We start from the raw sequence: 25,116 nt of genomic DNA, 5'->3' as shown, positions 1-25,116 counted from the left end.
AAAGATCGGCTGAACTGGGTCTCACTCCCAGCAGTGGCAGAAGAATAATGAAACAAGATTTAAACCTCTTCACTAACCACATGACAACAGCTCATCAATTGACCGATGGGGATAAAGCAGAATGAGTCGCTATGTGTGAGATGCTGCAGCAGAAGATGGAGGAAAACCCAAACTGGATTCGTGATGAGGCACACCTTTACGTCAATGGTGCTGTTAATTTACACAATTTCCTGGGGAAGTCAACGCCCAGATGAGGATAAAGAGAAGTCGCTTAAGAGTCGGAAAGTCACTGCTTTTGTGGCTGTCAGCTACACAGGTGTGTTTGGGCCATATTGGTTTGAAGACAAAAACGGAAGAATGGTTACCATCAATCAAGAACAATACCGGTCAATTGTCAACGCATTTTACGAAGACTTGAAGCAATCGATGAGCACTGCAGCCCTTCGGCGACGGTGGTTCATGCAAGACGGTGCTACCCCACATACAGCCATCAAAACAATTGCCTTTCTGCGTCAAAAATTCAGACAACGAGGTCTCAGTTTACGTATGGAAGAAGAATGGTCTCCACACAGCCCCAACCTCAATCCGCTGGATTTTGTTTTTCCTCTGGGGAGCTTGTTTGGATAACGTCTACAAGGAGCACCTCAGATCTGAACCTGATCTGAAGGCAGCAGTTGAGGCTTATGTGCAGACAGTAACCATTAAAACTTCTTGAAACGTCTTCGAGAACTTCACAATTTGTGTGAATGTATGTTGTGTGCGTGGGGGTGCTCACATCGAACAGCTCAACAACAACGCATTAACGCATAATGAGTTTCATTTCTCCATGATGTGGTTTTCATTTTACAAGTTAATTGTTTGTTTTATTACTCGATGTTTTGGGTAATAGAGTTTTGAAGTGGTTAACCGTTTATTGATACACACTGTGTGCATGTATATGTTTATATACATACAGTACGACATATCAATATTCATGTATAATGGCTTCACGATGTACAAATACCAGCTGTAGACAGTTTCATTGTTGTGGTGGACAAATGAACATCAACAAAACCACACATTTCACTCATCCACTGGGAAATTACACTTTATTCCCCCGTTCATCGTCGGTTGGACAGACCATTAGCCATAGATTCAGCAGCAGAGTTCAAAATGATTAACTCTTGAACAACTTTTATCACTAGCTTCAAAAGCAGCAGCTAATTGATGCTCCACAAGGCACGAGTTAGTTTACATTTTATCCTGAAATGCACTTCATACTCCTGCTGCAGTGTAAAAATAAAGTTTCCAAGGCCGGATGACATTAAACCCTTCCGGTTCATATATTACTTGTATATTTGGTTGCTTGCATTGCCAAAGCAACAAAACAATTCTGTCTACACAGCGTTCACTTGAGTTCAGTTCAACATTTTCTGGTGTCGACAGTTTTCAAACAGGTAATGGAACAGGTGCAGGATAGGATAGGTCGAGAACCAAAGCAGGAGAGGGTCAGTGTGCACGATTAATGGGAATTTGAATAAAATTGCCTATTTAACAGATTGCTGAGTTGGGTTTGCTTCCATTGTCATCGGATGGGAAGAAGCGACCAGGCCTCGGAGTCGTTCTCAAAGAAAAGCCAACATGGCCACGCATCATCTGTACGATGCCGGTAGTGGGACACCGAGAGGTACTTGTATGCGCAGAGGAAAACCATAACGCACAGACTGCAAGGGTCATTAAGACGATCAATCACTGTTGGAACACAAAGCAATTTGATAAGTTCCAGTTTTGGAAAATTGTTTAAAATCTGAAGCACAACTTACTAGAGATTTAATTTGCAACGTTTTCACCACTCGTACCAGCTATGGCACCGTATGCGTCCCAGATTTCTGCTTTGGCGATGAACTGCTCATTTGGTAAGGATAGCAAGTTAGGACGAGATTGTTTGAAATTACTTTCCTGCTGTAGTGAAGCCCCTGTCTTATGAATCGACCAAGATGAAATATTGCTTATTGAGGTAATGTAAGGTCTTGCTGTTTTGGCAAAAACACGACTTGTAGTAATATCACCTTCAACCTGGCACCCAACTCTGACAGGTCGGCTGCTCGGTACTTGTACCAATTTCACCGTCGCCACAGCTACCTGCCGGACTGTTACCACCCGGACATCCACTCCCGAGATTCCCATCTCCACGTGTCAAATTGCTACTCGATAACGGGAAGCAGTCAAAAGTCACGTTGAGCCCATCACCATCCAGCAACTCACGTTGGATCAAAGACTCCACATCATAATCCAGGTTTCCATTGAACATCTCAGGATCGATGTCACTGGGAAGTCGCCCGTTGGTGTCACTCTGTTGCGAATGTGTGGACCATGACTGTAGGTTGGTACTACCCATAAATGTTGGCTGGTCCAGCGGACGACATCCCATTGTAGGAAAAACGTTATGGGTGGGAGCTGATGTTGCACTACGAGTCATACTGGGCCTGAACCTATGAGCGAACCCTGTGGATGTGGAGGTCCTGAAGGGAGGTGGGTATTGAAACCGGACATCTGCTGTCGGTGGTCGGTAAGTTGGTTGGTATCTGATTGTATGCTTGGGAGACTCAGAAAGAACCTGCTGGAAAGGAAAAGAAGCAGTGGAGGAAGAAACATTCTGGTGGAGAGTACATTGGCTTGAATTGTTGAGATGAGAATGGAGAGCAGTCTGGCGATAGTTTAGCTCAGTAGCAAACGAGGATTGCTTATTATGTTTATGGTGTAAGAGTTCAGATGAAGTTCGTGGTTCCAGGGGGTGGGGAGGCACCGAATGGGTTTCTTGTCTGTGATCGAGTTGACAGTTATTCTGACTTGACAATGCACCTGGCCCTAGTTGTTGGGTGCAGAAGACCGAATGTTGTGTGTCACTACCGTGGATAAAGCAAAGTCTCTCAGATGAGAAAAAGCCAGGACAAGGCCTTTTATAAAAAGAATCGACTTTCTGAGAATCAAATTGAGTACGGTACGCTGCAATGGGGTTGCGCTCAAGTGACATTGGTGGCACTGACAGAGAAGTCATAACAAGTGACGTTTGGTATGTAGTTGGACAAGATGGTCGGATAGGTGGATGTATCATCTGTGATTGAGAGAGCCCATGGAAAGCCAAGTACTGCGAACTTTGCTGCTGAGAGGCCACAAGTGGAAGTTCCTGGGATAAAACCACATTGAGTGGCTCATTTGTGCTCCCAGGTCCCAGGGATGTTGAAAGAAGTGATGGTGAAAGTGAGTGCACAGAATGGCCAGCCATAGGTGTCGGTGAGGCAGCATTGTCTAAGCTCTGTAGTAGATCATCCATCATCTCCTCACTAAGCTTGTCATGCAAGCTCAATGCATCAGTCACTTCTGCAAGGCAGGGAAGTGAGGATGGGAAGGACATAGTTACTGCTGGGTAGGGCCCAGGAGGTGGCAACCGCTCCTGTGGTGACACTTCTCCAGGCTCACAGTTAGCCAGTATCGGGGAAAGCCGTCCACCGATAGAGCTCGCGTTTGACCCAGTACGTGACCGAAAGTCGTTCCAGGCTTCAAACTCATCTGGACCGAGGGCGGCAGAGCTGCTGCCCCAGCCAGGACTCCCCGATTGTTCTACCGGTATTCCGGCAGCACCAAGTAATGCTTTCTTTTTGGCAACAGCACGTGCTCGGCTCCTCGCTATCTTGCTGCTGTTGGACTCCATGGAGGTCGCACGACGCCTCGGAGACTTCCCACCCTTGCTGGCATCAGGGTTGACCACCCACCATGAGCTCTTGCCTGTGCCCTCGTTCTGCACCCTCATGAAACGGCTGTGCAAGGATAAGTTGTGTCGAATCGAGTTCTGCCAAGAGAATACGCACCATCAGTGTTTGCCATGCATGGAACTGCACTAAAAAATAAAGTGCTGTACACAAATATTTCAAAACTAGAATGACAACTGTTGACATCATGACGTTGCCAATGTACCTCCACCCACATTATTACGTCATTTGATTTAAATCTCTGAAGCCAGATTTAAAATATGAAATAATTCTGGCTGCCAGGTCATGCATTTGATCAGGTTGAAATTTAAAACATATATTCCACATGTCTACTAGATCATAACTGTGACATTTCACATCGATTGATGAAGCGGTTCAAGAGAAAGATTTTTTTTTTTATTTAAAATTCGTTCAAACCAAGATGGCTGCCAGAAAATGCGACCTATTAATTATTTGTGAACACCATTGTATCCCCAAGGCTTGGGGAACATGTAAGTGATGTTTCCCCTCGATATGTGTCAGCTGTTAGTGAAGATTTTTGAAGGTTTTATGTTTAAAACAATATGGTTGCCGAACAATGTGACCGATGACGTCATCATTTTTTTTTTTTTTTTTTTGCCAATTACAAATTAGCCCAAGAGAACCCTCAAAACAATTCATACTGATCAGATAGTGTTTGACATATGCAATTATGATGTCATAACAAAGCCATGTATTACATCATCAAAAAATCACTTGTTTCCCTTGGGTTGTACTTCACATGTGCCAAGTTTCAATTTTTTTCATAGAGTGGTTTTGGAGATACAAAGGTCCAAAGTTTTTCTTTTTTCCAAAATGGCTGCCACACAACGTGACCTATGACATAATTTCTACACTGTATGCAGCTATATCGTTAGATGATACGTGGTAAATTTCACTTTGATCGGATAAGCGGTTCCAGAAAAAACATTATTTAATATTTTTTTATACGTATAGATGTCGAAGTGAGAGGTGGATTACAAAAAGAGATCACACCAAAAGGTTAAACAAAGCGATGTCCTGTAAAAATAAAATTCCACATTTTCAGCGGATGAAACTCCTCCCAAGGCACTGACCACACGGCACTGTGGGATCCAACGAAGGCAGAAACGTACGATGTGAGATTGAAATTGATGAGATTGAAAGCACGGTAACTTTTTCTCGAAACGAACAACCAAGCAGCTTGGAGAGCACCAAACCGTTGATGAGAAACGGCATCCTTGGCACGCAATTGGCAATCACCCACGAACCGTCATATTCAACATACACCTCTCGGAGATGCCGAAAATGTCACATATGTCTGAATTGAAATAGTGAACACTTTTTCTAGGAGTCTCGTTACCTACTGCTTATAAGTTCGATTCTGGAGCTTACATTTTGTAATTCTGCTTAGTTGAAGAGATACTCGCGGTGATCGCACATGCGGAAATGAAATAAAACAACGAACGCTGATGTCTCCGGGCATTTATAAGCATTGCAATGTCCCCAGCGATTCGTAGCGATGATGAACAGCTTGTTCCAAGTTGTGGCCTGTCCCAAGTCAAGGCATGGTTGAGCAGGCCAAAAACATGGCGGCTTCGGACCCCAGCATGGTTACCCAGGAAACGCCATAAGACCCCATAGAGCGAGGTGGCTGTGGATTGCCTGATGAAGGATCTAATTAAATAAGGCCGTTATCTTCAAAAGGGGTGTTTTAATTAACCCAAACACCAAATTTTCACTCTTGCACTCCCTTGGAGTTTTCTTAGTATGCATGAAAATGGCCTGCTAGGTTTTATAGTTTTGGAATTATGAAGGGGAGACACACACACACACACACACACACACACACACACACACACTTTTATTAGTATAGATCACTCCAGTTTCCCCAACTCATGGTGAACATGACTGAAGTTTCCCCTCAATCTGTCCAGCTTTTCTGGAGAAGATTTTTGAAGGTTTTCAGGTAAATTCAAGATGGCTGTCAGACCATGTGACATCTGACGTCATAGTTATCAAACTATTCAGCAAGACGTATCGATAATTTGGGTGCAGTTTCACTTCGATCTGTAAAGCAGTTCTGGAGAGGAAGATTTTTTTCCTTTTTTTTTAAACAATATGGCTGCCAAATGACGTGGCGGATGACGTCATTTTTTCTGTGTTCCCATCTTTCTCAAGATGAACCACAGAAATTTTCATACTGATGGGATACAGCGTTTTACCTGTCGAATTTTCACCACGATAATGCTTAAACGATGACGTCATAGTCAAATCACACTTATTCCCCATGCAGAGTAATTGCCAGATGCCAAGTTTCAATTTTTCCATGGTGCAGTTTAGGAGATAGAGGTCCAAAGTTTTCCCGTTTTTCCAACATAGTTGTCACCCCAAGTGACCCATGATGTCATAATTATCATGAAAAATTCTGCATGAGAAATCGCATCTATGGTGGAAATTTAATGTCTGGAATAAGCGGTTGCAGAGAAAAGAGGGAAAATTCGCAAGGATGTACGTACGTATGTACAGATGGATGGGGAAACTGAAAACGTAATGGCACCGGCGACTTCATCACTGGAGGCGTAAAAAACTGGACACAAGTAGTTTAGATTCAAGTCATGGGATATCAGGGAATACAGGAATATTCCACCATGTTGGGTTCAGGGGCTCACGGTTCCAGGTTCTGTTACAGACAGACACAACCTTCTCTTCTCTGATAACGATTTTGTTATTCTGTTGGGTAGTCGATCCAGTCGAAAAAAAAAAAAAATTTTTCAAAAAAAAAGTTTTTGAAATTTGATCTACCCTTATTATCAGTATTTCCATCGATATATTTGTCTGTTGGGTAGTCGATCCAGTCGAATTTTTTTTTTTAAATGTGGAAATTTGTTCTACCCTTATTATCAGTTTTGCCGTCGATATGTTGGGTAGTCGATCCAGTCCAAAAAAAAAAAAATTTTGAAATTTGTTCTACCCTTATCAGCTTTTCCATCGATATGTTTGTCTGTCTGTCTGTCTTCGGTCCAGTGCTCCGTTAATACAATGGCGATTTCGATGAAACTTGGTGGGTAGGTTCATACCATGACCGTGTGCAAACGAGAACCGTTGTTATGGACACCACCGTTGCCAAGCAACGGGACTTTGAATTTTTTGAAAAATCATAAAAAATTAATTTTTTCGAAAATCAAAAATCGGGCCACGAGCGACTGTGGGCAGTACATTCGGCCATATTGTCAAAAAATTCCAGCCGAATCCTATGAAAACTGTCGGAGAAGATAGACTTTGAATGAACCCTGGTCGAAAACAATAAAAAAAAAACGAAGGTCGTTATATTTCAGAGACTATGAGTCAGATATACATGAAACTGGTATGGTAGGTTCATGGTATGAACGGCCAAAAAACGGCCGTTCATAGCAACGTTCAAGCAACGGCCAAAAAACCTCTAAATGTGGGGGTATTTTAACGAAAAAACAATCTGCAGCATTAACCCTTGAAGCTAGAATCATGAATGTTCTTGTGCTTAATCCTCAGGTCATTCCCCCATCAAATGGGCCCATCACGTCAGGTTCTATTGGGTCGTCGACTACCCATGTCCGCCTACCGGCTTGTCTGTTTGTCTATCACCTACAGGTCACAATTTTAAACCGATCTTCATGGAACTTCACCACATGGTAGAGCTTGTCACGAGGAAGACGCTGATTGTTTTTGAGGTGAAAAGGTCAACAACTTAGGTGAGATTTCTAAAATCCTCAATTTTCATCCCATTGACTTGAAATTTGAACAGGATTTGCATATCAGGTCACTTAATTCAACTACCTATTAATTTTGAGGTAAACATAGGCCAAAAGATCAAGATAGGCCAAAAGGCCAATTTGGGCCAAATGTTCTAAACTCCTCAATTTTCATCCAATTGACTTGCAATTTCAAAAGGATTTTCATGTCAGGTCACAACTATCAATTAATTTTAAGGTCAAAAGGTCAACACAGGCCGAATTTCTAAAATTGATAGATAGGCCCAAAAACTAAATATATCACGATATCTCAAACAGTTGTGGACAAGTTATGACAAAACAAGGTAGATTAGTTGGATAGGTGACAAGAACAAGTGGATTGGATTGTGGTTCAGACCCAGCCCATCAGTGGGATACAAAACATGAACTGTTCCACCTAGCAGAGGTATGCCGTTCTACTTTGTGCTGTTTTGCCAAGTTGTCACTCTACAAGTGATTTTTCATTTTGTGTTTGTCTGTCTGTCTGTCTGTCTGTTTGTTTGTTTGTCCGCACAGAACTTTAGTGTTTTTCTCCGCAACCACTTATCGGATCAAGACAAAATTTTCACCATAGGAGCGACGACTCATTTAGAATGTTTTAATGATAAATATGACGTCATAGGTCACGTGGTTTGGCATCCATGTTGGAAAAACTGAAAATCTTTGGACCTCTGTATCTCAGAAACCGCACCAAGGAGAAAAATTGAAACTTGGCACATGGCAAGGACTCCTCATGGGGAATGAGTGTGATTTTTCATGATGTTACAGGTGCCTTAATTATGACATCATAACTGCAGATGGAGAATGCTACATCTGATCATCTACAGAATGCTACATGCTCCATCTGAATGCAAAATTGAGAGTCATCTAGAGCAGTGCTACTCAAAGTGGTGGTAAGCGGACCGGTGCCGGTACGCGAGTCATTGACTGCCGGTCCGTGGCGCGTTTCCAGTTTCACATTATCATAATATATAACATGTAATGTATAAAATCTTGAAAAATAATATATTTAAGCCGACAAATTCAAAATACGAGAGAGAAGTCTATATTTATATAATACAAAATATATATTAAAAAATGTGTCAACTTTTATTATATTTTAATATTTTTCCGGTATAAATTAATATTACTACGGATGTTCAAACAATATTTTCTCGGATCATAAACAAATAATAATATGGTACCGGTCCCTGGCACATTGGGAAAAAAACTGCCGGTCTGCCACATCAGATAGTTTGAGAAGCACTGATCGAGAGAGAAAATTGTCTAAAAAAAATTTGATGACGTCATCGGTCATGTGATTTGGCAGCCATATTGTTTTTTGTTTTTTTTTCAAAAATCTTCTTCTCTGAAATGGCTGAACAGAACGAAACAGATTTTTTTTCAAAATCTAATTTGAATTAAATTTATTTTAATCCCATTGTAAATTCAATTGAATAATAACAAAACTAGAAGGGCACTCAGTAGAGCATACGTATACCTCCGCCCAGCCCTGGATTAACCATTAAGCAAAATAAGCACGTGCTTAGGGCCTCAAGGGAAGAGGGGCCCCACAGAGTTTTTTTTTTTTCCAGTGCTGGATTTACAATGGACCATAGTGCAAATTTTGCAGCTGAACCAGGGCCCACAAAAAGGGGGCCCCACAATAAATGAAAAAAAAAATACATATACAAGAATTTTTTTTTTTTACACTTTTTTATGCAATGTAATACTGATGCCGTAGCGTTTACTGTAAATAAACCTTACTGTGTTTTTTTTATTTTTTTTTCATTTCGAAAAAGAAAATTTTATTTTACAGTTTAGTATTGTTTATATTTTGGATTACATATGGGGGTACCATAATCTTTTCAGTGCTTTGGGCCTCTAAAGGTCTTTATCCGGCCCTGCCTCCGCCCTGTAATGCCTGATTCACGAGAACCTATCTGGCCCAATACATTTTTGAAATATCGTGCAATATATCGTTTTTGAGCCCTATCTCTCAATGGTGAAGAATCACTTTAAAATTCTCGTCGTTGGATGCAGATCTTTACCAAAATCTAATCAGTTAGTCCTCGTCACACACCGAACCTGTCCACCAAATTTCATCCGGATCCGTCCACAACTTTTTGAGATATCCTGTATACACACAAACAAACAGACAGAAAGGGGTGAAAACATAACCTCCTTCACCTTCGGTGGCAGAGGTAAAAACGTCATGGGTCAGGGTTAGGAGTCCAATCAAAGGTGGTTTACATCAAAGCGGGACGTCTTGGTCCCGCCAGCAGTTATAAAGTCCCCCCACCATCACTGCCGGCAGTTATAAAGTGGCAGTTCGAGTTGCATCTCTTATTAATTACGTAACATGCCATTACCCAAACACCACATGAAATACACGACACAAAACTACACAAGTACCACACAAAACAAGTCCTGGTGATGGTCTGCAATCTCGGATTGCTCTTTTTCTTATCGTTTTTTTTACTCATTGTTGAAAGTCTTGCTTACCCTTTTTTTAGTCATTGGTAATAGTGTTGTTTACTGTTGTTTTAGTCATTGTTAATAGTGTTGTTTGCTATTATTTTAGTCACTGTTAAAAAAAGTCTTATTTACCATTGTTTTAGTCATTGTTAAAAGTCTTATTTACCGTTAATTTAGTCATTGTTAAAAGGCCTGTTTACTATTGTTTTAGTCAATGTTAAAAGTCTTGTTTACTGTTGTTTTAGTCATTGATAATCATCTTGTCTGCCGTTGTTTTAATCATTTTTAAGTTTTGTTTGCTGTTGTTTTAGTCATTGTTAAAAGTCTTGTTTTCCGCTGTTTTAGTCATTGTTAAACGTCTTGCTTACCGTTGTTTCAATCATTGTTAAAAGTCTTGTTTCCATTGTTTTAGTCATTGTTAAAAGTCTTGTTTAGTGCTGTTTTAGTTATTGTTAAACGTCTTATTGACTTGTTTTTGTCATTATTAAAAGTCTTGTTTTCCATTGTTTTAGTCATTCTTAAAAGTCTTTAGTACTGTTTTAGTTATTGTTAAATGTCTTATTGACTGTTGTTTGCATCATTGTTAAAAGTCTTATTTACCATTGTTTTAATCATTCTTAAAGGTTTTGTTTACTCTTGTTTTAGTCATTGTTAAAAATCTTGTTTACTAATGTTTTAGTCATTGTTAAAAGTCTTGTTTTCTGCTTTAGTCATTGCTAATAGTCTTGTTTACCGCTGTTTTAAGTCTTGTTTAGCATTGTTTTAGTCATTGTCAAAAAGTCTTGTTTATGCTTGTTTTAGTCATTGTTTAAAAGTCTTGTTTACTGTTGTTTTAGTCATTGTTAATAGTGTTGTTTGCTATTGTTTTAGTCATTATTGAAAGTCTTATTTACCATTGTTTTAGTCATTGTTAAAAGGCTTGTTTGCTTTTGTTTTAGTCAATGTTAAAAGTTTTGTTTGCTGCTGTTTTAATCATTGTTAAAAGTGTTGTTTACCGCTGTTTTAATCATTGTTAAACGTCTTGCTTACCGTTGTTTCAATCTTTGTTAAAAGTCTTGTTTTCCATTGTTTTAGTCATTGTTAATAGTCTTGTTTAGCATTTTTCGTCATTGTTGAAAGTCTTACTATTGTTTTAGTCATTGTTAGTCTTGTTTACTGTTGTTTTAGTCATTGCTACTCGTCATGTTTACCGTTGTTTTAATCATTATTAAAAGTTTTGTTTACTGTTTTCGTCATTGCTAAAAGTCTTGTTTACCATTGTTTACGTCATTATTAAAAGTCTTGTTTCTGTTGTTTTAGTAATTGTTAAAAGTCTTGTTTACCATATTAAAATAACAAATTTGATGTCTGTCTGTGAGCAGGATATCTCAAAGCTGAGAACGGATTTGGATGAAATTTGATGGACGAGTTGGGTGTGTGACACAGATGAATTGATTAGATTTTGCTAAAGATCCGGATCCTGGAATTTTCACTATTGAAAGATGGGGGAAAAAAAACAATATACAGGACAGGTAAACAGATTATCAATGGGGAGGTACCGTAAACAGGTAAGCAGATTATGAATGGGGAGGTATGGTACAGGTAAACGGATAATGAATGGACAGGATTCGTTGCATTTCTAAGCATCATTGTGTTTCTGTGAAGACAGTTCGAGGACGAGGAATGACAGATTTTCATGACACTTTGTCATGTAATTGGTGGTTTTAGGAAAACGCAGTGCCAGAAAACCGACGTGACGTCTGCAAGGTACGGTACATAATATATAGAATGAGAGCCTTCTTCTTCTTCCCTCTTTAACGGCCATCGTTATCCCACCTTTCATGTGGGGTCAGTTGGGGGAAGCTTGGCCCGAGTCTTCACGAACCGGCAAGCTTAGCCTGACATTCGACTAGTTGGGGTAGGAATTTGGAATTTGTTCAGGGTGCTGGTGCTAGCTCACCTACTTTCCACGAAGGACACCATGGAGTGTTTGACGTCCACCAACGAATGCTGGCAGACGGGCAGGCCGTTTAACGTCCATCCGAGGTACAGCACACACATTGATGCCTCACCTTGCCTATGAAAGACTGGAATGACAATTTATATAGCTGGGGAGGGATTCGAACCCAGGCGAGATAGCTTTGAGGGGAGTGTGCGTACCTCCAGAGTTAAGGCCATCCTGTCAGCCCGAGATTAGGAGAGCTTTGAAAGCAGAAAAAACAAGCAAAAGGTTCTCTGGCACTAAAGGGAGCAAAAGAAACAAAGCACAGCCCCATCCTGTAGTCAAGTTAAACAATGGAGGGTGTTTGTGAGAGCAGCAGATCCGGGTTCAGCCGACCCAGGGTCAGCAACCTCGACAATGGTGTTTGTGCCGCGGTTATGATGTCACACTGTGTGTTTATGATGTGTCAAGCGGTGTGCTGTGCCTGTTTTGCACCCAGGGACAAATAAGGAAATAATTCTCAACCGGGGTGGGAGGAGTGGAGCGGAGAGGGTGTGGGGGAGTGGAGGGCAGGAGATGGAGGGAGTGGAGTGGAGTGTCGGAGAGGTGGGTCGGATTTTATAATAATGTGAGTTCCCTTACAAGGAACTTCGACGCAGGAAGAGGCCATTACTCATTAGGCCAATCAAAATCTGTGCTATTATTAGACTGGAAGCGAGTGCAACGATTGAGGCGAGACAGCTCTAAGTGAATTAATAAGAAATTGAACATATGAGTGATTGCGCGTGAATGTGACGAGCGAGTGTGACAGGCGAGTGCACCGTTTACAGGAGTGATCAGCCTGGGAGTGAGTTCAGCGAACCTAGATACCTCAAAGTGAATTAATAAAGAATTGAATATGCGAGAGTGCAACGAGCGAGTGCACCGTTTGCAGGATTGATCAGCCTGGGAGGGAGTGTGACGAGCCAAAACAGCTCTAAGTGAATTAATGAGGAATTGAATATATACATGACTGCGATGAATATTGAGTGATTCAGCAATTCGAAAACATTCAGGGGTGAGAAAATGGAGTGTGTGATACAATGATGATTGATGAGTGTATAAGTGAATGAGCTTGCGTGAGTGATAAGTGTATGAATGAATGATGAGAGTAATTAAGATTCGTTGTGGTTGACACACTCAGGATGGATAAAGTGTGTGTGTGTGTGTGTGTGTGTGTGTGTGTGTGTGTGTGTGTGTGTGTGTGTGTGTGTGTGTGTGTGTGTGTGTGTGTGTGTGTGTGTGTGTGTGTATATGTGTCTAATGGTCAGACGTGGGAGTGCTGCACCTGCTCCCTGAGGTTTCCATCATCCACCCACAGCCTCAGACAGACGCTGTCCGTGGGCAATTACAGAGACAATCAACGGCTTAACTGGCCCAAGATGGACGTGTAGCGATGCTGTCAAACACTATTAAACGTAATTGTAACACAAACAAGCGAAACGTGCTCTGTGGTCCACCAAGCCAATGGCACACTCTACCACACACACACACACACACACACACACACACACACACACACACACACACACACACACACACACACACACACACACACACACACACACACACACACACACACACACATCATGATGCCCATCTGATGTGTGTTTTTGGAGGGTAAAAGGTTAATGAAAGCATCCTCTCTCCTCTCTCCTCTCTCTCTCCTCTCTCCTCTCTCCTCTCTCCTCTCTCCTCTCTCCTCTCTCCTCTCTCCTCTCTCCTCTCTCCTCTCTCCTCTCTCCTCTCTCCTCTCTCCTCTCTCCTCTCTCCTCTCTCCTCTCTCCTCTCCCCTGCAAAGACTGCACAGAACTTACTACACAACTCTATCATTACCTGCATAACACCTGTTAGACCGCACAGAACTTACTACACAACTCTATCATTACCAATCAACTTGTGGAGTGCTCGTCAAGAGGCTTAAGCATTCCAACGAAACGGTTGATGAGGAACGACTGGCTTGGCAAGCAATAGCAAGCGTATTACCCTCGCTGAAGGAGAGGGAATTACATTTGGGTCCGTTTGTTACTTACGAAATCTAAAGATTTCGTAAGTATATTGATGACTTCCGTTTGATATCCTGGTGTTGGCGCAGTGGTTAGGGCAGCGGCTTGGGATCCAAAAGGTCCTGAGTTCAAGCCCCGTTGGGCCACTGAATTAATACACCAGGGGGTTGACTCAGCCTGTCATCCTTCCGAGGTTGGCGAAATGAGTACCAGTATACTGGGCCGGTGTATACCCCGGTTAAAATAGGTGTACCATATCCCTGTGTCGTAAGAGGCGACCAGGGTTGCGTCAGGAAGGGCATCCGGCGTAAAACATGTGCCAAATCACTATGCGGATCATACGGATGATCCGCTGTGGCGACCCTTAATGGGAGCAGCCGAAAGAAGAAGAAGAGGAAGATTGATGACTTCCGTTTCCGTTTGTTTGTTTGTGTGTTTGTAGGCACGATAACTCGAGAACGGAAGAAGCTACCAATGTCAAATTACACCACGTGATTCAGGAGGGTGATGGCTAGCGCTGATTAGATTTTGGTCAAAATCGGTCAAAGGTCAAGGTCAGTGAGGTCAAACATAATTCCATAAATTCATGTGGAGAAATGGAGTATTTTTGCTTCGCTCGACGTTACGAGTTCATTTTAACTTCGATTTTTAATTTTGTCTTCGGTTTTTGCGATCGCTTAGGAAACATAAAACTTGGTTGTCGAAATTCTGGTAAAAATCAGATGTTTTGGAGACGTTTTAAGATTGTATAAAAATATTTCACTCGCGCGTCACGGGTCGTCACGTGATGCAGTGCGCTCGAGCAGACGCGTCGTTGAGTCACGTTAAGGTTTTCCGTGTGCGCGCTGAAGGTGTTTTCGATAAAGATGATGTTTAAAAGTCATTTTTTATCCCAATAAAGGTTATCGTCGCATGCCTGACTCGCTGAGCCGTCGGATTATGTAAAGATTGTTGGAGGATGGCCGAATATTATGGTTTTGTGACTTTGATAAAATAATATTAAATAATTGCGTGGAGAAATGGAGATTTTTGCTTCGCTCGACGTTTCGAGTTAGTTTTAACTTCGATTTTAATTTTGTCTTCAGTTTTTGCGATCGCTTAGAATGCACAAAACTGGGTTGTCAAAATTCTGGTAAAAATCGGATGTTTTGGAGACGTTTTAAGATTGTATAAAAAATATTTCACTCGACGCATTTGTTACGAATATTACGGTTTTGTGACTTTGATAAAATAATATTAAATAATTGCGTGGAGAAATGGAGATTTTTGCTTCGGTCGACGTTACGATTTTTGATGGTTTCGTACAGAATCATCGTAGAAACTTCTGGTTTGCGTCGCTACCTTCTCCAGAGACAGCTTTTATTAGACAAGGTCAGAGGTCAAGTTGACGATTTCATAAGTACCAGTCTATGACTGCTTCTTTGTTTGTTTGTTTGTTTGTTACTTGGCCAAAAAAAAATATTTCACAAGTATGTTGATCGCTTCCGTTTTTGTTTCCCTGTCCACTCACCTTTAATCACCTACACGTCAGAATTTTAAACCAATTTTCATAAAACTTAACCAAATGCCAAAGTTGATGGTCCGACAGAATACTGTTGTGGTTGACGAAATTCGCAAACCACCATTCAGGTCCCTTAGGTGAGATATCTCTGTAAGTATATGTGTAGTTAGGCCCAAACCCGTTGTTTAGAGGGAATAAATGTCATTCATGCGGGCTGCGACCCCTCCAGATAGCCATTTTTCTTTTACTATCTTTATTTTGGACCAGCCGCCATTACTACCATCACAACCACCACCAACCACGTCTCAACAGCCATCACACAACAACCACCAACCGCAACGCCGCTTCACAACAACAGCCACGACCTTTACCGTCACATCTCGCTCTCGCAACCATCGCATCACCGTCATTCCCGCGCCGCTTGTGGGCACCGATACTGGACTCGTGCAGGGCGCGCACTGAGCAGCGGGTGCAGAAACACCAGCCTTTCCGAAGAAATCGGATCAAAAACGACTCACGCCCACTTCTGTTCCGTCCTATCAGCGAGCATTGGGCGATTTGGCCCCGCCTCCAGGTGCATCGGAGTAATATAGCAATATGCAGATTCATGGATCAAAAAGCATTCACGCCCACTTTTCCTCTGTCCAATGGGGAGCCAGCCAGAGGTAAGGGGTCAAAGGTGAAGGAGCGAAGCCACGGGGGCTATAAAGGGCCGCGTTCGCTCGCCAAAAAGTCAGTCAGGAGTGGAGTTGGGAAGAGTCGGAGTTGAGTTGGGAAGAGTCGAAGGAGTTGAGTTGGGAAGAGCCAGTCAAGAGAAGAGTCGGAGAAAGCAGTTGGACGGAGCTGTGGAGAGTGGGAGAGTTGGAGAGGTGGCGGCGGCGAAGGCAGTCGAGGGGGCGCTCGTGTCAGAGTCGGGGAGCTGCGGAGAGGGGAGGCCGATAACGCGACCGAGGTCGCGGTGGAGACGCTCGTCGCGGGACCCGAACCAGCGAGATATCCTCATCCCCCCGAGCATCAACAACCCCCTCCTGTTTCCCCCCCCGCGCTGAGATAGTCCGAGAAGGGGGCCCCGTTCCCACCCCATTCCAGACACTGTCCGCGAGGCCCACGGAGTCGGGACGCCAGCGCCATTTTGCGGCTCATCACCAGACGGGTAGGCTCGACGCGGTCTCGGCCCCAGGCCCGTCTGCCCCCCTCATCGTGGAGGGTGGTCCCTTTTTCTTTTGCTTTGAGTATATGTGTTGTTGGCGCCATCTGTGAAGTAAAACTGTATAAGTGTTGCCGTGTGCTCGGTAGTCGGTGGTAGATCTGCATTGTGTTTTGCTTTTACATTTGCTTTTTGTGCATTATTGTGTGTTTCTTCTTCTTTTACATTTGCTTTTTGTGTATAATTGTATATGTGTGCTATGCGTGTGCCATCGCGAAATAAATGTGCTCTATGTTGAACTGCTTCTCCCGTTTCGCTTCGTCTTTTCTCTAATTGAATCTCCATCTTACTTCACGTAAAGGGTTGGTCATGGGCTAAAACGCCCGATAATTAATCGAACCGTCCAGGTTGACGATAACACCGCTCGGTTATCCCGATAGTACGGAACGGGTCGCTTAAAGTGGCCCGTGTCCGAAGTCGACCTGCGGCGAGGTGCGATCGCCCGGTCTACCCTCCGTGTGGGTACTTAGGTAGGTCGAATTTGGCGAGCAACCCTATCCCACGCGGGGGGCCGATTGGCACGATCGTGGTGAGGCCGAAAGGCCCACCTGTGACTAGTTCCTGGCGTTAGTCCGAGAGGGTCACGACGGGATTGTCCGTCCGGTGGGCGACGTGCCGCGATTCGAGTTACGTGGCCGTCCACACGCCGGCGGGCGCGAATCCGCAACAATACTATTTATTTTTGAGGTCAAAAGGTCAAAAGGTCATCATCGGCCAAAGGTCAACAACTTTTTAAAAATTCTAAAGTCCTCAATTTTCATCTGATTGACTTCAAGTTTGAGGAGCATTTGCATGTGAGGTCACTAAATTCAACCACCTATTAATGTTGAGGTCAACATAGGCCAAAAGGTCAACATAGACCAAAAATGTCAACATAGGCCGAATTTCTAAAATCCTCAATTTCAGTCCGATTAACTTGAAATCTGAAGAGCATGTGCCCTCAGGTCATTGAATTCAACCACCTCTTCATTTTGCGGTCAATATCGGCCAAAAGGTCAACATGGGCCAAATTTCTAAAATTGATAGATAGATGGCCAAAAAGATTGTCAATTTCCATCTCAGGTCAGGTATGGGAGCATGTGCCAGAACAGCACGTCGCTGCATCCACTTTCCGCCGGTACTCCAGGGGCCTCCGTCTGGCCATCCCCCAGGCAGATGCCAGGCCCATCCCCATCTCCTTGAGATGATGGTCAACCTGTTGCAACCATGAGGCACGTGGTCGACCCACTGGCCTCCTCCACTCATGAGACTCCCTCGCTGAGAGAATCTGGTGAGCAGGATCAGAGTCAGGAAAACGAGCCACATGTCCATACAGCCGCAACTGACGCTCACGGACTATGCAGGTAACAAATCTCATCCGAGTCTCTCTCAGCAACCGCTCGTTGGACACAAAATCCGACCAGCGATAGCCAAGGATTCTCCGAAGAGACCTGGTACCAAAGGAATTAAGTCTCCGTCTCAGATCCTTGGTCAGAGTCCAAGTCTCGCACCCATAGAGCAAGACTGGAAGTACCAAGGACCTGAAGACTCGGACTTTCGTCCTCCCGCACAGGTACCGGCAGCGCCACACCCCATGATCCAGTGAGTCCATGACTCCCCAGGCCCGACCCAGACGTCTATTGACCTCTGACTCGCAGCCAGCAGAGACATGAATATCACTGCCAAGGTAAGTGAATCTCTCCATGACCTCAACATCCTCACCACAAACAGACACAGACAGGACAGCAGCATCCAAGATGTCACCGAAAGCCTGGATCTTAGTTTTGACCCAAGAAACCCGTAATCCCAACGGCTCCGACTCCTCATTCAGCACCTCGAGGGCCCCCAAGAGGATGTCTAAAGTCTCCGCAAAGATGACTGCATCATCTGCAAAGTCAAGGTCCGAGATCTTGACATTCCCAAATGACGCACCGCAACTTGATCTCTCCGACATCCTCCCTAGAATCCAGTCCATACAAGTGCTGAAAAGTGTGGGAGCAAGTACACATCCCTGACGAACTCCAGTAACAACTGGAAATAAGTCAGAGATGGTACCACCACACTTCACAGCACTCTCAGTACCAGAGTAGAGTTCAGACATCAGATCGATCAGTTTTGGTGGCACCCCACGAAGACCAAGAATCCTCCAGAGGACGTCCCGATTCACTGAATCGAACGCTTTACAGAGATCAACATAGGCTGCAAGCAGCCCCTGCCGAAACTCTCGTCTGCGTTCGATGAGGACACGAAGTGCAAGGATACGGTCAATCGTTGACCTCTTTGGTGTAAAGCCTGACTGCTCTGGATGCTGGTGCTCAAGCAGATGATGGCGAACCCTATCGAGAATTATCCGAGCAAAGACCTTGCCCGGCACTGAGAGCAGCGTCACCCCTCGGTAGTTGTTGCAGTCTTGGCGATCACCCTTCCCTTTCCATAGAGGGACAACAAGGCCCCTCTTCCAGTCAGTTGGGATGATGCCTGTGTTCCAGGCAGAGCACAAAACTGCATGCAACGACACGAGTGCAGCATTTCCACCAGCCTTGAGAAGTTCGGCATGGATGCCACAGATCCCTGGAGCTTTGCCCCGTTTCAACTGGTTCACCGCAGCCCGTGTTTCCACAAGCGTAGGTGGACCACAGTTGATTCGAGGGTCAGCAACAGGGATTGTAACACCCTTGACGTCCAACTCGACAGTTGGGGGATCAGCCTGGTACAACCGCTCAAAGTAACCGGCCCAGCGGGCCTTCACTTCAGACTCCTCTGTCAAGAGCCTACCACTCTCTGCTCGAACTGTAGTGCTCCGAGGGATGGGCTTGGATGAACGTAATGCGCGAATTCCCCTGTAAGCGGGACGAGAATCACCTGTCCACAGGTGATGCTCTACCCCCTCACAGATTCCTCGCACATAGGCCTCCTTGTCCACCCTCAGTGCACGTACAGTTTTACGCCTCAGCTCCCTGAACAGCTCAGCTCTGCCATTCAGCCTGGCCCTGCGACTCTGGTCAATGGTATCCAGTGTCCCTTGAGAGACAAAATTCTTCTTTGCCCTGCGGTGAGCTCCAAGGCATCCACCGGCAACATCAAGGACGGTGGTCTTGAAGGCGCTCCACAACTCTTCAGGACCCCCAAAGCACCCAGACCCAGCAAGTGTCCACTCAGCCTGTTTGCAAACTCCTCAGCTACTCTCTCATCCCTGAGCTTGGCAACATCCAGCCACGGCTGGGATGGTACCATTCTCCAGGATTTAAGGTGCAGCTTTAGAGTTGCTACAACAAGCCTGTGGTCAGTATTGAGGAACTGAGCACTCCGGTAGACCCTGCAGTTCTGGATCATCCTCCAACGACCGTCAATGAGGACATGGTCAATCTCCTTTGCCACACCGCCAGCGTTGGAATACCAAGTCCAGCGATGAGCTTGTGGGCGCTGAAACCATGAACCAGCCACCCTAAGTCCATGACTTCTTGCAAAGTCAAGGAACTTAGTGCTATTCTGGTTCATAGTTCCTGACCCATGGGGACCAACACACACCTCATAACCGTCCCTATCAGTTCCAGTCGATGCATTGAAATCCCCCAAGACTAGAAGTGTATCTCGTCTGGGGCACTGATCAACCACAGACTCGAGTGTGGCGTAGAATGCATCCTTCACGGTGAGATCACTCGCCTCAGTCGGAGCATAAACAGAGACCAGGGAAATGACACCTAAGGAGTGACGAATCCTTAATCTCATAATACGCTCGTTGACCGGTGTTACCTCAATTATCATTGGGGTCAGCTTATTGGACACAGCCACAGCAACTCCTTGGGTATGGTAACCATCAGAGCGACCAGACCAATAGTAGGTGTAACCACCCACCATTATCTCGCCGCAATCCGGTCTCCGAACCTCAGAGTGAGAGCTGCAATCCCGATGTCCAAACGCTTGAGCTCAGATGATAACAGAGACAGGTGATCATCCTCTCTTAGGGATAGGACATTCCAGGCACCCACCCGAAGGGACCGCCTCAGGTTAACCCAAGGAGACCGCCGTCTGGTGGACGACACCTCAGCACCACTCCGACACACTCTCCCGCAATCTGACCCAGGGATGTTACCCCGTGGTTTCCCTCCTATCAACGATTGGGGGTCCCGAAGGCTTTGCCCCAATCCCGTCATCCGGTGAGCTGCCCTGCGAAGGGAAGCTGCACAGGAGGTACTCCCACTGAGTGGGTTTTCAGATTTTTTTGCGTTTTTGCGTTTTGCGGAATGAAGGGTTTTACGGTGGCCGGAGTGCAAATCCTGCCACCAACCTCCTAATAAGAAGTGACCCCAACTGCAGGAGGACGTCCGCAGACACAGTTGGGCACTAGATATGGATGGCCGTTGGCTCACAAGGAGCTCCTCCGCCCTTTGACAGGTTTTGTTTTTAATCCTGCTGGGTGTCCATATCCAAACACCCTCCTCACCAGAAAACCTGGTGGGGGAGACGGTTTAGTCGCCGACAACCCGACCATGGAACAGGTTAGTACAGGTTTACATGGTACCTGTAGCAGGTCACAGATCGAACCTGACCTGACCTGGCTCATTTACATACACGATCCGGATCTCCTTAATTTCCATCTGGTTGACTTGAAATTTGAAGAGAATTTGCATATCAGGTCAATTCAACCACCAATCATTTTTAAGGTCAAAAGGTCAACACAGGCCTGATTTCTAAAATTGATAGATGGGCCAAAAACTAGATATGTATGTATGATATATATGATATATATATATCTCAAAAAGTTGTGGATGAATTATGACAAAACAAGGTGGATGAGTTTGTTCGGTGACAAGAACAAGCCAATTAGATTTTGGTTCAGATCCAGCCCATAAGTGGGATACAAAACGTAAACTGTTCAGCCTTGCGGAGGTATACGCTCTCCCAAGTGCCGTTCTACTTTGTTCTGTTTTGCCAATTGTCGCTCTATGAGAGATTTTTCATTTGTTTGTCTCTCTGTTTGTTTGTCCACACAGAACTTTGGTGTTTTTCTCTGCAAGCTCTTGTCGGATTGAGAAAAAATGAGACGAAACCTCTATCTCTCAAACTGCACCAAGAAAAAAATTGAAACTTGGCACATAGCAAGTACTCCTCATGGGGAATAAGTGTGATTTCTTTTTTTTTAATCAGCGTCTCGCGTCGCGAACGCTGCTCATAGAGAGCTCGGCGGTGTTGTTGTTGTTGTTCTTCTTCTTGTGAAGACAAAACCTTTATATTGGGACTCGGCTCATTTACATACACGATCCGGATCTCCTTAAATACTAAGCACTTGTACACATCCTCGCATTTAGGGTGCCTTTTGAGAGCGTCTATCATGAACTTTTAAATATATTCGGACATTTGCTTTAAAGTTTCGAAAAGTTCACGTTACTAGTTAAAGATTATTCCATTTAATGTATTGTAATTTCGTAAATACATTATTTATTTCGTAAATACGTAAATGCATTATGACGGGTCTCGGTATTGGCTTAATCAAGGCACGTGACGAAATATCGGAAGTTGTTTTTTTTTTAATTTTTTTTTTTATAGCCGACAAAACCTTTAGGACGCTGCTCTTGGACACATTTGTCCTTGTTATGACATAGGTGCCTTCGTTATGACGTCATTGCGGATGTAGAATGTTACATCTAACCAATATGAAAATTTTTGAAGGTCATCTGGGGATAAAATGGTTCACAGAAAAAAAATTGATGTTATCATCAGTCACATGATTCCGCAGCAATATTGATGTTTTTTAGATCCTCGTGGAGGATCTCTAAGTCTTACTCACGTTGTTGTTCTTGTGGACTTTTTTGTTTCACAGCCTACAGTTTTCATCGAAACTTCCTGAAACTTGGCATATATATGTAAAAATTCCCTGCGCAGACAGTAACGATCTCTGATTTTGAAAACTCCTAGAAAAAAAAGTTATGACTTCAAAATATCTCCGCTAATGGAAATCGCCTAAAAATTATTTTTATTCTGCTTTTTTTATTAAAAATAAAAAAATTTAAAATTAAAAAGCTTCGGCAAGCTTTTTAAATTCTGTTTGCGGGAATCAAACAGGGCATTAGCAGAGATGAATTACCGCACATATGATGCATCACTATGACGTCATATCAATTTTTATGACGTCATTCCTATTTTTTGTTTCACAACCTAGAGTTTTCATCAGATCTTCGTGAAACTTGCCATGTATATGCAGAAAGTCCACGTGCAGGCAGTAACCATCTCCGATTTTGGAAATTCTTCCTCAAAAAAAAGTTGACGTCATAATATCGCCGCTAATGGAAATCGCCTCTACTATTATCTCCGAAACTAGGCAAGCTGTTTGAATTTTGTTTGTGGTAATCAAGCCCTGGCATTAGCACAGATAATTTATCGCAAACCTGATGCATCACAATGATGTCATATTCGTTTTTATGACGTCATCATTAAGAGGACGAGGATCTTAGCTCATTTGAGCTTGTTTTTTTAAACCTTCAAAAAATTTATTCTCTCAAGTGGCTGAACAGATTGAAGCGAAACTTTACATGTATGATCTCATCCATAAAGAACAAAACGTTCACACATATGATGTCATAGTTCACATGATTTGGGAGCCATATTTGATTTACCCTAAAATCGATAAAAAAATCTTCTTCTCCAGAATGGCTGGACAGATCAAGGGGAAACTTCACACAAATGTTCCATAAGCCTTGGGTGTTTAAGTTTGTAAAGGAATAATTGATGTCACATGGTTTAGCAGCCATACTGGATTGAAGAAAATATAAAATAATGGTTTTCTCTGGAACCGCTTAATCAATCGACGTGAAACTTCAGATTTGTGATCAGGTAGTGATAAGGAATACATATTTTAAATTTTAACTTGATCGGACGCATGTTCTTGCAGCAATAATTTTTTATTTTATTTTAAATAAAGCTCACTTCGCTGCACCTGGATGGGTTTGAGGGTAGAGGAATAGCAGCTAAAATGTGAATCCTATCCAGGTTCCTCCTGATGACTTCATCTTTGCTTTTTGCCTGTTTGGGTTCCTTCTGATTACTTCAATGCAGGACTTGTACCTATTTGTTCTTCCATTTGATTTGAATTTAATTTATTTTAATCCCATTCTAAATTCATTTGAATAATAATGAAAAAACGTCATGGGTCAGGGTCAGGTGTCCAATCAAAGCGGGACGTCTTGGTACCCGGTCATCACTGCCAACAGTTATAAAGTGGCAGATCGAGTTATGTCTCTTATTAATTACGGATGGAACACACAGTACCCAAAATACACCACACAAAACAAGTCCTGGCAAGGGTCTGCAATCTCTGATTTCTCTTTTTAGATCCTCGTGGAGGATCTCTAAGTCTCGCTCACGTTGTTGGTCTTCATCTTCTTCTTGTGGACTTTTTTGTTTCACAGCCTACAGTTTTCATTGAAACTTCCTGAAACTTGGCATATAGATGTAAAAATACCCTGCGCAGACAGTAACCATCTCCGATTTTGAAAATTCCTCCGATTAAAAAAAAGTTATGACATCAAAATATCTCCGCTAATGGAAATCGCCTAAAAAATTATCTCCAAAACTAGGCAAGCTTTTTGAATTCTGTTTGTGGGAATCGAACAGGGCATTAGCAGAGATGAATTACCCCACATATGATGCATCACGATGACGTCTTATCAATTTTTATGACGTCATTCCTATTTTTTGACATTTTTTGTTTCACAACCCAGAGTTTTCATCGGATCTTCGTGAAACTTGCCATGTATATGCAGAAAGCCCCCGCGCAGGCAGTAACCATCTTCGATTTTGGAAATTCTTCCTAGAAAAAAGTTGACGTTATAATATCGCCGCAAATAGAAATCGCCTATACCATTATCTCCAAAACTTGGCAAGCTGTTTGAATTTTGTTTGCGGGAATCAAGCCGGGCATTAGCACAGATAATTTATCGCAAACCTGATGCATCACAATGACGTCATATTCGTTTTAATGACGTCATTAAGAGGACGAGGATCTTAGCTCATTTGAGCTTGTTCTTGTTGGTAATGGAATGCACCACGATACAACAGCGGTTACACCACGCCTTCATGACCTGCAAGACACCTGTTACAACACTCTATCATTACCTGCAAAATGCTTGTTACACCAATCCTTCATTGCCTTTACAATGCCTGTTTTGTTTCTATGCTGCCTAAGGCTCGTACATACATTAATAAATGAAAGACAAGGAGATTAGGAAACAATGAACAAACAGTCATAAATCCCAGCATCAAAACCCCACTTCACTCACAGTGACCAGACAAACACTCAGACTGCAATGGTGATGCTCTTCTTCTCTTACTTTGAAAATTCTAATGCCAGTTATGGTTCTCAGGAAACTCCAGGGAGAATGCCCCTCGGCTGATAGTATACCACTAGCTCACACTGTATATCGGTCCAGTACCCTTAAATTCAACCTCCTTACACTCCTATGCTGTAGAGTCACATTCTCAGTGAAACAAAGT

The 25,116-nt window shown here is 43.3% G+C and overlaps 1 protein-coding gene across 3 annotated transcripts in view; it reads right to left on the bottom strand.

Annotated features, from left to right (window-relative positions):
- Positions 1-1,066: 1,066 nt before the first annotated feature.
- Positions 1,067-25,116, bottom strand: part of FOXO3 (forkhead box O3) — a 42,917-nt gene continuing 18,867 nt past the window's right edge. Inside the window, exons 2-3 of one of the 3 annotated variants that reach the window (XM_085857623.1) lie at positions 2,245-3,829; positions 1,067-1,731 (exon numbers count right to left, since the gene is read on the bottom strand). In XM_085857623.1, coding sequence (XP_085713749.1) covers positions 1,565-1,731; positions 2,245-3,829 — 1,752 coding nt within the window. In that variant the 3' untranslated portion in view covers positions 1,067-1,564. Of the gene's footprint in view, positions 3,830-9,546; positions 10,511-25,116 lie in introns of those variants that run through there. The other 2 variants (XM_085857624.1, XM_085857622.1) reach the window with 2 other exon arrangements.

This window comes from Eptatretus burgeri, chromosome 15 (assembly GCF_056783735.1).
Source record: "Eptatretus burgeri isolate ZD-2024b chromosome 15, Ebu_testis_v1, whole genome shotgun sequence".
Taxonomy (NCBI): Eukaryota; Metazoa; Chordata; class Myxini; order Myxiniformes; family Myxinidae; genus Eptatretus; species Eptatretus burgeri.
This window is presented reverse-complemented; position numbering and strand designations above follow the sequence as displayed.